Source organism: Magnolia sinica, chromosome 14 (genome assembly GCF_029962835.1).
Source record: "Magnolia sinica isolate HGM2019 chromosome 14, MsV1, whole genome shotgun sequence".
Taxonomy (NCBI): Eukaryota; Viridiplantae; Streptophyta; class Magnoliopsida; order Magnoliales; family Magnoliaceae; genus Magnolia; species Magnolia sinica.
The window spans coordinates 15,202,931-15,215,760 of record NC_080586.1 but is presented as its reverse complement, the minus strand read 5'-3'; the positions used below and the strand labels follow the sequence as shown (position 1 = coordinate 15,215,760).

Sequence of the window (12,830 nt, the reverse complement as noted above, 5' to 3'; positions counted from 1 at the left end):
TCATCATTTTAGGACTGTCAACGGGCCTGGGTAGGTCTCGGCCCGGATTTTGAACTGTTTCGGGCAGGGCAGTCTCCCATTAAAATATCATTCTAACCCGAGCCCGGCCCATTGACACCGAACGGATTATGTGTTACCTTTGTAAGTGTTAGCCTTACCATGTAGGCCTACCTTGAAGAATTTAAAGTATATCCACGCCGTCCATCCATTTTTTCAGATCATTTTACGATGTTATTCCAAACAATAAGAAGTCCAAATCTCCAATGGAACACACCACAGGAAAACATGGTGATTGTCCATTTAAAAAATTTTGTAGGCGACAAAAGTTTTGTATCAAGCTTATCTTTGTATTTTCCCTTCATCCATGTCTGGTTTACCATATCAACGGATTGGATGAAAATAAAAATATTACTGATCTTCTTAAGGTGAGCCCTGGGAAGTTTTTAGTGGTGAGCGTTCAATCACCACTGTTTCCCGTAACATGGTCCATCTGAGATTTGTATCTCCTTAATTTTTGGTAGCACCTTCTAAAATGGGCTGGAAAAACGGATGGACGGCGTGGATATAAAAAAAAAATCATCAAGGTGGGCCCCACGGTAAGGATAACACTTCATCCGCTCCCATCATGTAAAAGGGGGACGGCGTGAATTTCGCTGACGTGGATGGAAAGGCTTGATGTCGATGAGATCTACTCCGTCTATCAGGTGGATCACCTTGTGTTTGGATCGGGGCCTAAAAATTAGACCTATTCATCACTCAGGTGGGCTACCGCGAGAACAGTTGAGATGGGAATCCCCACCGTTAAAATCATCCAAATTGGGTCTGGGGGCCATCGTCATCTATATATGACATCCAGTCCCTTCATCTGAAGCATAACACCAGGATAGAGGGACACGACGAAAATCACTACATTCCAAAAAACACCACTTGAATCTAGATGCTTTAGGCACGATTTCACACATTTCCTTATGGTGTGCCTCATCTATTTCTTGGATTAGAATGATCTTAGGGAACCGTCATGAAAATATGTCGGTGCACCTGATGGACGGGGTGGATCTACGCGACTCAGCTACCGCGAGTCCCTCATCCGAATACGTACACGACTGAGGCCCGCAGAACGTTTGGTTGTACAAAATAGCATGAAATTTCAAGATATTTCATGATATTTGGGACAACCAAACGCACATGCAAAATTGAAAACACAACATCGTGAAAGGAGGGCATTTTGGGAATTCCACCAGAACCGGGAAGTTTATTTAAAGCGACATGCAAAGCCTCAGCATAGAAAACAGAGGCTTTTTCCGGTGCAAATTCCTGCAAAAGCTCTCTCTGTGAAAAACTCTTATCTGAATCCTCTTTAAAAAGCAGAGCATTTCTCTTCCTTGATCTGAAATTCCTCCCTTTCAAAGCCAGAAATTCCATCTGGATTCTTTTCGAAATGGGCGATTTTTCTTCACCGATCTGAAATTTCCTGCATTTCTCTCCCTTTCGAAGACCCATCTCCAAAATCCAAGAAATCTTCAAAAAGTCGAGAAATCTCAGCTTGTTCTTCTTCAAAAAGGCCATCTTTCTGAAATTGCTCCCTTTCATTATCCCATTCCAGGAAATCTCGAAATCTAGTCCTATTCAGAAGGGGAAATTTCTCTCCTCCGATCTGGATTCCCTCGCTTCTGAAATACCCTAGAACTCAAAAGAAGAGAAGTGGGTTATAAAACCAGAAGAAGATGGGTTCCGGGCTGATCTACAGAGGGCACGAATCGGAGCGCAGCTCGGAATCCTACTCTCCAAAAACCCCAAAACCCTGGCTCACCGTCTCCCGCCCAATCCACTACATTCTCCGCGAGCAGCGCCTCCTCTTCGTCCTCATCGGCATCACCATCGCCTCCATCATCTTCTCCCTCGCCCCGGCGCACGTTAGCACCGCCCGCTCCGCCACCCTAGAATTCCCGGATCCGATCCTCTCCACTGGAATCCGAAAGGCCCACCGATCGGCGTACGAGAGCGCTGCATTCGGCGCACTGTCCGCTGTGAATTCCGGAGCGAAGGTGCCGCTGGGACTGAAGAGGAAGGGCCTACGGATCGTCGTGACGGGTGGGGCCGGGTTCGTCGGCAGCCACCTTGTGGACCGTCTGATGGCCCGCGGGGACAGCGTCATCGTCGTCGATAATTTCTTCACGGGGAGGAAGGAGAACGTGGTCCACCATTTCGGTAACCCGCGGTTCGAGCTCATCCGGCACGACGTCGTCGAGCCGCTGCTGCTGGAGGTGGACCAGATCTACCATTTGGCGTGTCCCGCGTCGCCGGTGCACTACAAGTTCAACCCGGTCAAGACCATCATATCCTTTTTCTTTCTTTCTTTCTTTTTTTTAATTCTTTTTCCAAGTTGAATTTGGAGGTTTAAAGCCAGGTGGATCAGTTCAAGACCCACTGCGGAAGGTGGGCCCCACTATCGATAGTCCATGGACGTTTCTCATTATCTGTCCACAGGATCGGACGAATACGGTAGTTTGTGGTAAATCTTACTGCGGCCATGGCTTATTCATGGTGGCACTGCCTCTCGGCCGTAGGCTCGACCTAACTAGCGGACTACGAATACAATTTGGTAGTCCGCGGACTACGGGATGAGGCCTATTTATTTTTCTTTGGAGAAAAAATTGATACTCTGGGGGACTGTGATAGATGATACACAGGCGCCACACTACAGTCCAAGAACCAGAGGATTGAACGGTTCAACCTGTGTATCAAGCGTCGTACGCTCTCAGAGTATCAAAGAACTCTCCCTCTGTTTTACATTTTGGTGTGCTGGGGTTCCTTGATTCGGTGTTTCGCGGGAGCACAAGACGAATGTGGTGGGGACGTTGAACATGCTGGGGTTGGCGAAGAGGGTGGGGGCCAGGTTTTTGCTTACGAGCACGAGCGAGGTGTACGGTGATCCGCTGCAGCACCCTCAGGTTGAGACGTACTGGGGCAACGTCAATCCCATCGGTCCGTCTTCATACTCCCATCCTAACCTTCACGTGTCCGATCCGTCCAAAAGGTGGGCCCTACAATAAACATCACGTGGGTGGGCCGCACCTGGCGTTGAGTCACATCCATTGGTTTTGTTCATGCTTCCTACCGGCGACTGCGTGGTTTCCGCTCTAGCTGATGTTCGTGGTGTGGTCTACCTTTTGGATGGATCCGACAGGTCGTACATACGTGGCACTCTGGCGGGAAAAAGATGGCTGTGTGTGAAGGGTCACATACATGGGCCGTGTATCTGATCACTTGAACAAAGGGAGGCTATTCCGCGGGAGTTGGATTAAAATCCTACTCTCGCTCGCCCCTGATGTACGGAACACTGCATGTGGTGCACGTACCTTTCAATCCATACCGTCCATAAAGTAGGCGACAGTGTAGATGGGGATATTCACAATTTCACAACCCATATCTATTGGACGATCGTACCTTTCGATTGATGGATTTTTTTCGTGGAATCGAGATTTTCCATTTGAATCGTACATTTTGATGGCCATACTTAAGATGATCAAACGGTATTATTTTTGCACGATGCTCCATCGGTGAATTCCATGCTTTTGAACGGTCTGGATTGGGTTACGTGCGTCGGATGCATGGATAGTGGATCTGTGCACGAGTACGTATGGGCATAAGTTATTGGTGTTTCAATGTGACTCCGGGCACAGAGATATTACTGTTCCCGGGGTCGCGTGAGGCCCACAGAGATCCGGTGACAAATCCACTCCGTCTATCTGTTTTGAAAGACAACAATAGGACAGGATTCTAAAAATCAGCAGATCCAAAACTCATGTGAGCCATACCACACGAAACAGTGGGGATCCTTGAACGCCAAGGGGTGAAAGAAGTTTTGCATCATGATGATATCTGTTCCTGCAGTTTATCTGAGTGGTAATAACCCTTTGAACGGTTTGGACGTCATATAAACATCATGGTCAGGTTTCAACGGTGGACGTTTCTTTTCCCACTGTTTCGTTGGTGTGGCCCACCTGAGTTTTGGGTGTCACGAACATGTTTGTGGGCCCCGCACAGCCCCGGCACACATATATCTCTGTGCCCGGGGTCACCGGCAATCCGCTTCCAATACAAATGGGGTAACATGATTCTGCATGAATTTCGCTGGCGAACCTCGCTTCCAATACAAATGGGGTGACGAACGGAGAGCCACGTGGGTGGAACTTTCATTGGATCCTCCCCGTCCCATCTGTTAAGTTACCTCGTTTTAACCATTGAACTAAAAAATCATGATAATCTAAAACTTAGGTAGAACACACTATAGAAAACAGTTTACAGTTTGACTGGAACGCCGACGGTGGTGTTTATATGACATCCAGTCCATTCATCTGACGTGTCTCAACAGGACGAAAGAATTGACCAAAAAATTACGGTATTTCAAACCACAGATGCGCCATACCATGTGAATTTATAGCTTTTAGGTGTGTGTGTGTGTGTATATATATATATTAATGGCCCACCAGAGTGTTTGAGTCATCCTGAATTTTTTAGGTCAAGTCCAAATAAGGGGTGTTGTACTTGATGGACGGCATGGATTTCATAAACGTTAATTCGTTTCCCAGTCGGTAGAGTAATTAACCCGTCTTACAAGCTCAACTGTCAGACTTTGGAGATACCTCGTTTCAATACTTGAGGTCTTGGTATCGATCCCTAGCGCGGGTGGCTAGCATTGAGTGTGTGTACTGACATGGGTGTGTACTAACAAGCTAACCCAAAAACAAAAAAAAAAAAAAGCCCCTGTCGGCACACAGCATTAGGTACCCAAGCGTTTTCCAATCTGCATCTGGCTCACAGTGGCCATTACATTTTCGGAAGCGGGTGCCTCCTGACCCTGCCACACTAGAGATCTCTAATGGTAGGCGCCGTGGGGCCCACCGTGATGAATGGACTTTATCCACGCCGTCCATCCATTATTCCTGCTCATTTAGAGAATAATCCCAAAACGGAAGCTTGATCTAAAGCTCAAGTGGGCCACACCAAGGGAAACACGGTGATTGAACGCTCACCGTCAAAAACTTCTTGGGGCCACACAAGTTTTGGATCAAGTTGATTTTTGTGCTTTACCAGGTCTGTATGACCTTATGAAATATGAATAGGTGGGATGTAAAATAAGCATCACGGTGGGCCCCAGGAAGGTTTCAACGGTGTCTGCCATTATCTCTACTGTTTCTTGTGGTGTGGTCAGCTTGACCTTTTGATCTTGGCTCATGCCCTGAAATGAGCTGGCAAAACGGATGGACGGCGTGGATATAAAACGTATACATCACGGTGGGCCCCACAGCGCCTGCCACAGGGAATCTGCTTCGGTTATATATCTATCGACCTGGCTCGCAGAGGTTATTCTCTACGTGGCCTCTTCATATCTGACACGCGGTACATGGTACTGAGGTTTTCAGTCCAGGAGCTATACGAACGGCTGGCAGACTCTGAAACCATGCGCGTGCACTCAGCGGACGGCATGCATGGAACTAAATCCAAAGTGGCCAAAATAGTGGGACCATATGCGGGTGGAGATGGGCCCGAATACCAGATCCATTGGATGTTCTGACCTCTGGTTAACGGACATTTGTAGTTTTAAGTTTTAACCGTCCATTAGATGTCGCTATTCAGCTAGGTAGGCAGTTGATGACGTGTAGTGTGAATTTCCTGTCATTATGAACCTTTTACAGTTGCTGCCCGCAATTTGACGGTCTGGATGAGGTAAATCTATGCCACGTGTCCAGATGCACGTGCAAGTGCACGGATCATCACACTCTGCAGGTGTATCAGAGTTTTGGCCTTTGACTACTGGTATCTTACACAGACAGTGCTGTGCAGGCGTGCGGAGCTGCTACGACGAAGGAAAGCGTACGGCAGAGACACTGACCATGGATTATCACAGGGGAGCCAATGTCGAGGTTATTACTAAAATGCCCTTTTCGATTTAAGATAGTGTCCAGCATCTGTACAAGATCTCCGGACCTTTCATTTGCTATCTGTTGTGAAAATCGTCGGATCAATGGCCAGGATTATCCGACTGGTGTGCGGCTAGTACATGGTACTAGGGCAGACTATATGAACGGTCTAAATTTGTGCCACGTGTACGGATGTTGATATTTGCCGGTTATTTTAATATATGATATATGCAGGTGAGGATTGCTCGGATCTTTAACACGTACGGCCCTCGGATGTGCATAGATGACGGTCGTGTCGTCAGTAACTTCGTTGCTCAGGTGCAGGATTCACCGGTGTTTCCGCGGACTACCATACTTTTTTTACATTACTGCGAGTGCGATTTCGTAAAAAAAAAATTTATATTATTTATTTATTTTTAAATTTCAGGCCTTGAGGAAGGAGCCACTGACGGTCTATGGCGACGGGAAGCAGACCAGGAGCTTCCAATATGTTTCCGATCTGGTACGAATCATACATGGGACGCTCATCATTACGTGGGGCCCACGTTGGGTTTGCCTGGCCACACCCACGTTCACTCATCATGTGGGCCACAACCCAGTAAACTATGTTGGGCCCACCGTGAATGTATGTGGTTTATCCAGGCCGTCCATCCGTTTTTGCAGCTCATTTCAGGGGTTGAGCCCAAAATCGAAGTGTATCCAATGCTCAGGTGGACCACACAACAGCAAACATTAGGAATAATTTCTACCGTTGAAACCTTCCTACCGCCCACAGTTATGCTTATTTGTCATCCAACCAGTTCACGTGATGACAAAGACATGGATAAAGGGGAAACACAAATATCAGCTTGATTCAAAACTTCTGTAGCCCCCAATTCACACGGTCTCCTGTGGTGTGGTCCACTTGAGCTGTACGCATGCTTCATTTTTTCGGCTCAAATCCTAAAATTATAAAATACGTAAATCAAGGTGGGCCACACCGAGTTAGTACGCAATCCGCCTCCGTTGGACGGTTGATAGTCTTTCTACTGATTTGTCCCATATCACGCGTGCCGCACCTGAACATAGGCATAGCGTGCGAGTGGGGACCGAAATCCCCCTCCAACATCTGTTTTACGCAGCCAGTAAAACACCCAAGCGCTTTGGCCCCAGCGTGCTGTAAATGTGAAATCCCACTCCGTCCATCAGGTGAGATCTTCAATGATACGCTAAAGGGTGAAATAAAATCAGACGTTTTCACACAATTTAGGTGGATCACACACAGGGAACTATGTGGATGGAAAGCCAACCGTCGGTTTGTGTTTGGGTCCACGGTCTTCATCAAGATGAACGAAATTCACAAAAATGATCGTGATCCATGATTCCTGCAGTCAGCAACGCTCGAACTTAATGGTTTTAGGCACTATTTTACATTGTTCCCATTCGGCGAGGCCCATAGGTTTTTATCGGTCTGATATTTTTGTATGTACGGTGTAAATGACTGTTATCGCATGATGGACGGAGTAGATTTCACATATACGATATGGTGGGCGCAAAGAATAGGTGTTGTAGATGATTCCGGCCCATCCCATGAGTGGATGGTGCTGATTGTACTGACGCACTCATCTATTTTCTTTCTATCGCGTACCGTTGGACGAAATTGTACTATCATATTCCCGAAAAGTAAAATGAGAGGGGCTTTTCTATCATAAATTCTGGGTGGGCGTAGATATCATTTACTTATTTACAGAGGGTAATTTGGTAATTTTGAGGTGCAGGTGGAGGGTCTGATGCGGCTAATGGAAGGGGAACACGTGGGGCCCTTCAATCTCGGAAATCCCGGCGAATTTACCATGCTCGAACTTGCCCAGGTATTTGACCCTCATCTTTCAACTAATTTATGATCAAGTCCTTTTACGCTGACTTTTCTACATTTTCGAGAAAGGATACTAAATAGCGCAAGACCCAGCACTGTCTTGCTATCCGTTGGGGCCCAGATGCTAGATGGTCCGATTATTAGAACCGTACATATTCTCATTACTAACATAAGTGAGCTAATTTCCCGTAAATCATGCTTCAATGATGATCTTGACTTTTGATTTTTAGAGTTGAATGAGAGTCATCCAAAGGTTATCTGTGTCTTGTTTGGGAGAGCGGATTAAGTGAGACCCAGGACCCACCTAGGTGTGTGGGACCCCTTACTGTAGGACCCACCTTGATGTATGTGACTACATCCATGCCTTCCATTTGAAGAGGTGGGCATCGAGTGGAGTCGGACCGGATTAGGTCCAACTCGACTCAATCCGGCTTTTGCAAGTACCTAACTCGAATTCAATCAAATTCGGGACCAAGTCCAGAAGGGCTGATTCGATCCGAATCGATTCCTTGCTAGCTTGATCTGAACCGAGTCGGATCGAATTGATTCTGTCCAGTCGATTCGGACTGGGTTGAGTTAAGCTCAATCGGAGACTCTGGTGCTATGAAGGAAACAAGAGGAAAATTGAGAGAGAAAGGGGGAGAGAAATGAGGAGATAAAGAAGTAGATGAAGGAAATTGGGAGAGAAAAAAGAGAAAGAAAGGAGGAGGGAAGGAGAGGAAGTCGGCCGCATAGGTTCATCTGGTGTTGGCTCAGGTAGGGTTAGGGTTCAGGTACAAAAAAGGTAAAGGTTTTTTTTTTTTTTAAAAAGAAGTAAAATCTGACTTTATACTACCTAATTCCGGTCTGGATCGGATCGAGTTACTACATGATTTGAACTCGACTCGATTTGGCATCGGATCCAAGTGGGTCTACTCAATCCGACCCGACCCTGGCTTTCATTTCAAGTTGGATCGGATCCGACCGGTTCAATCAAGTCGAATTCGAAGAGTTGGTTCAGATCCTGCCCACATCTATCCATTTGTATTGAAAACTCATTTTAGAGCATGATCCAAAAAATGAGGCTGATCCAAATCTTAGATGGACTATAGTACACGAAACAGTAGTAATTGACCATTAAAAACTTCTTTTGGGCCACAAAAGATTTGGATCAAGATTATATTTGTGTGGGTCTGTACATATAGGTCCTTGTGACCTTATCAACAGGTTGGATGGCAAATAAACATTCCGGTGGACTCCATGAAGTTTTTAATGGTGGGGATTCAATTAGGAACTGTTTCCTATTGTGTGTTCCACCTAGGATTTGTAAATGTTTCATTTTTGTGATCATGCATGCCCTGAAATGAACTTTCAAAATGGTTGAAATGTGTGGATTTAAGGCACATACATCACTGTGAGCCCCACAGTCATGGGTCCCACCCACCTGGGTGGATATGGGGTCGCATCTAATCGGTTCCCCCTGTTGGGGAGATTTTTGGGGTATGGACCATTGATGATGGGTCCTATGAGATAAAGGGTCTGGATCACAGAGCCATGGGCCCTGCTTGTATAAATGGAAAAGCTGAGTTGACTGCACATCTTTGGGTTTGTGGCTTTCAGTTGCACAAGTGGGTCTATGTTCGGGTGGTCTGCAACACAGACCATTGATCTGGTGGACCGTGCTGTCAATGGACAAAAGAGCATGACTTCGCTGCGACCCGGTTCCAGTGATGTGGGTGGGACCCTGACCATAGGGCCCACCTCAATGTATGCATTGTATATACACGCTGTCCATCTGTTTTTCCAGCTTATTTTAGGCCACGGTCCAAAAAAATGAAGTTTATAAAAAAATCAGGTGGACCACACTACAATTAACAGTGGTCATTGAACACTTGCCATTAAAAGCTTCCTGGGGTCCACTGTAATGTTTATTGACCATCCAACCTATTGATAAGGTCACACAGACCTGGATGAAAGTAAAAAAAAACAAATATCAACTTGATCCAAAACTTATGTGGCCCACAAAAGGTTTTTAATGGTCAATTACCACTGCTTCCTGTGGTGTGGTCCGCCTGAAAATTTGTATCTGCTTTATTTTTGGGACCATAGCCTAAAATAAGCTGGCAAAACAGATGGGCTCCATCAATATATAAATGCATACACCGAGGTGGGCCCTTCGGTCAGGGTCCCACCCACATCGCTGGTTCCAAGGTCGCACTATGGATAATAGATTAAAAATCTCTTATCTAGGACAACCACAACCCTCCAATTTCTTTCTCGCAAGTAAGCGGTAGATAAGAGATACACCAGCAGTGGACATTTGACTTAAGACGGCCCAAGATTGGTGGCTAGGATTCTTCCAATCCAGTATACTATGGGGCAGGATCCTTATTCAGTGAGGCCCAACAGAATCAGTGTCCCATGATTACCAAGGTATTCAAAATCGGTCATTACATAATGGTAATGGTCATAACCATTATACGTTACGGGGTTGAAACGACCATTGCTGAAAAAACAGATCATAAAGGTCCCGTAACGGTCCTGTAACATCCTATAATAGTTTTTTCAAAAAGTAAAAAAGGGCTGTTGTGGCCTGTATCATAATGGTAATGGTGGTGGCCATTACGGCCACCATTACCATTTTGGAACACCTTGCTGATCACTGAATTAGGGACCCACATTTACAGCTTAAAAACATGAGAATACTGTAAATGGTAGTGAGGCCTATTCATCTACAGTTCCCCGTAAAATTAGCATATTTACATGCTTGTAAATGTTTATTCATTTGTGTGTAAAAGTTAATTCTCATACACTTAATCACCTAGTTATACACTCGCCCGTGTGGCTCCAAGTGTCATGTGTATGCCACCTAGCCCATGTATTAAATGGACCACACATTGACATGATGCCCCAAAAACAGGCCCAAAAACATGTATGTCCAATAAGTGGACCACACCATAGAAAACTATGAACAGCCATCCAAAAACTTCCAAATTAACACTGTGGCCCACACGATGGTTGGATCAACATGATATTTCGGGAGTCCTGGCTTCCATGGTGGGGAGACCCAGCTGTATGTATTGGATGACATATACACAAACAACAAAGTGGGCCCCACCTCCAACCCGTGTAGGACAAGCTTATTCTACAAGGACTTGCAGAGGAACCAACTTCAATGATCATATAATTCTTGTGTTTTTTTTTTTTCTTTTTCCCTCCTGCTAGCAAACATAAACCATATTGACTAAGACACAGGAGTATAAAGTGTGGAGACATGATGGTACAAAAGATTTAATGCTAAAATGGGGGAATTTACCCAAGTTTTTTGCTATGGGGTTTTAAGCTGAGTCACCATAATCGGGTTCAACCCATGGCTCTGTGGTAGACCAAGTCTAGTTCAACACTGAGGTCATGGGTTTGAGTGCCTATGTGGTGTGAGTGGTAGACAAGTCTATTTCAAAGATAAGGTCATGGGTCTGAGTGCCCATGTGGTGTGGTGTTTTCCTGACAACATTGGGCAATTTCCCAATTGATGAATTTGCCCTCTTGAACCAGGTGGTCCAGGAGACGATTGACCCGAACGCCCGTATTGAGTTTAGGCCCAACACGGAGGATGACCCGCACAAGAGGAAGCCGGACATCTCCAAGGCAAAGGAGCTGCTTGGGTGGGAGCCCGTCGTCCCGCTCCGGAAGGGGCTCCCTCTCATGGTCTCTGATTTCCGGACCCGTGTCTTTGGCGATCATGCTTCCTCTTAGGAGAAATTGTAATGCTTACAGATTACAATCCTCATCAAAATGCCACATCCAAACTGCATTTTTTTTTAGTGAGAATAGTAATCCGGAAGCATTGCAATTGTATGTGATTCTAGTCCCATTCTACCTCTTCTTTCATGTATGATTTTCGTATCTTCCTCCCTTTGGGGGTATTTTTGTAATTTCCTGTTCCCATATTGCCCTTATTTTGTATGTCGTCGTAGACAACAGTGTAGCAGTGATGTCAGCATATCAACAGTCTTTTCCATTCCATATCACTATCATCCCTCTGCCCTTCCTAGCATTCTGGGACTCTTAGTGGTCCAGACCTGCCTTGATTGATGGCTGGGTCCCACAGACCATCTATCTTTTGAGAAGTACTTTGATAGTCTGCCAGTGTGTGATGGATGATACACAGGCGCTTACAAACATGCCACATGGAATTTAATTAGTCTGAATTGTGGGTCCCACTTAGGACGTACCATGCACCAGAAAAATACGAAAGCCAATTGGCTGGTGTACCACACACCATTGACTTGGCTGGTGTGTTGACGTCACCAAGTTCCGTGGGTTCCATCACGAGGCGTTCCTAGGGTTCCATCCCGAGGCATGTGTTATATCCAAACCCTCCCTCCATTTGGCTTGAGCCAAAAAATGAGACTGATCCAAAGATCAAATGGACCATACTGCAAAAAGTAGTTAAGAGATTGAATGTCTACCATTGAAACTCTATTAGCATCATAGAAGCTTTGAATCAATATGATATTTGTTTTTCCTCTTCGTCTGATTAACAGATTGAATGGAAAATAAAAGTTACGGTGAGCTTATAAATATTTTAAAGGTGAGAATCATTGTCCTACTGCTATTTATATGTGGTCCACTTGAGCTTTGGATATGACTCGTTTTTGGTTCATGCTCTAAAATAATCTCTCCACATGAATGAACAGTGTGGATACATGAATAGATGATTGTGGGTCCATGTAACTTTCATCTCTTTTGAACTGTTTGGTGCAACTTAGTGCAACTTAAGAGCCCAAGGAACGTGCTGGTCTTCGCAACATGTACTCATACCATCCAGGTCGGTGGTGTGTGGTTCAATAGCCAATCTGCGTTGGAAAAATACACTTATGTGAATGGAAGTGGATTGGCTGGTGTACCACACCAATTATATAGCTTGTGTATTCTTAACGCTTGAGCAAAAGAATAAGACAGATCTAAAGATCAAGTGAACCACACTGCAAAAAGCAGCAGGGGTTTGAACCTCTACCACTGAAACCCTTTTGGGGTCACAATTTCGGATCAATATGAAATTTGTTTTC

General features: G+C 45.4%; 1 protein-coding gene across 2 annotated transcripts; it reads left to right on the top strand.

The window, feature by feature from the left end:
• Positions 1-1,724: 1,724 nt before the first annotated feature.
• On the top strand, positions 1,725-11,815 carry LOC131225155 (UDP-glucuronic acid decarboxylase 2-like). Of its 2 annotated transcripts, none has more exons than XM_058220613.1 (7): positions 1,725-2,337; positions 2,839-2,985; positions 5,848-5,927; positions 6,159-6,242; positions 6,352-6,426; positions 7,682-7,774; positions 11,314-11,815. In XM_058220613.1, exons 1-7 carry the CDS (start codon positions 1,725-1,727, stop codon positions 11,512-11,514), a joined length of 1,293 nt encoding a protein of 430 aa, XP_058076596.1. In that variant the 3' UTR covers positions 11,515-11,815. The 2 variants fall into 2 exon arrangements, with proteins under 2 accessions (XP_058076596.1, XP_058076595.1); XM_058220612.1 differs by having other exon boundaries at positions 1,725-2,341; positions 2,843-2,985.
• Positions 11,816-12,830: the final 1,015 nt, after the last annotated feature.

Coding starts and splice junctions, on each gene's coding strand:
- LOC131225155 (XM_058220613.1), top strand. CDS start 1,725: ATGGGTTCCGGGCTGATCTACAGAGGGCACGAATCGGAGCGCAGCTCG. Junction 6,243..6,351: donor TCAGTAACTTCGTTGCTCAG/GTGCAGGATTCA, acceptor TTTAAATTTCAG/GCCTTGAGGAAGGAGCCACT. Junction 6,427..7,681: donor TCCAATATGTTTCCGATCTG/GTACGAATCATA, acceptor TTTGAGGTGCAG/GTGGAGGGTCTGATGCGGCT.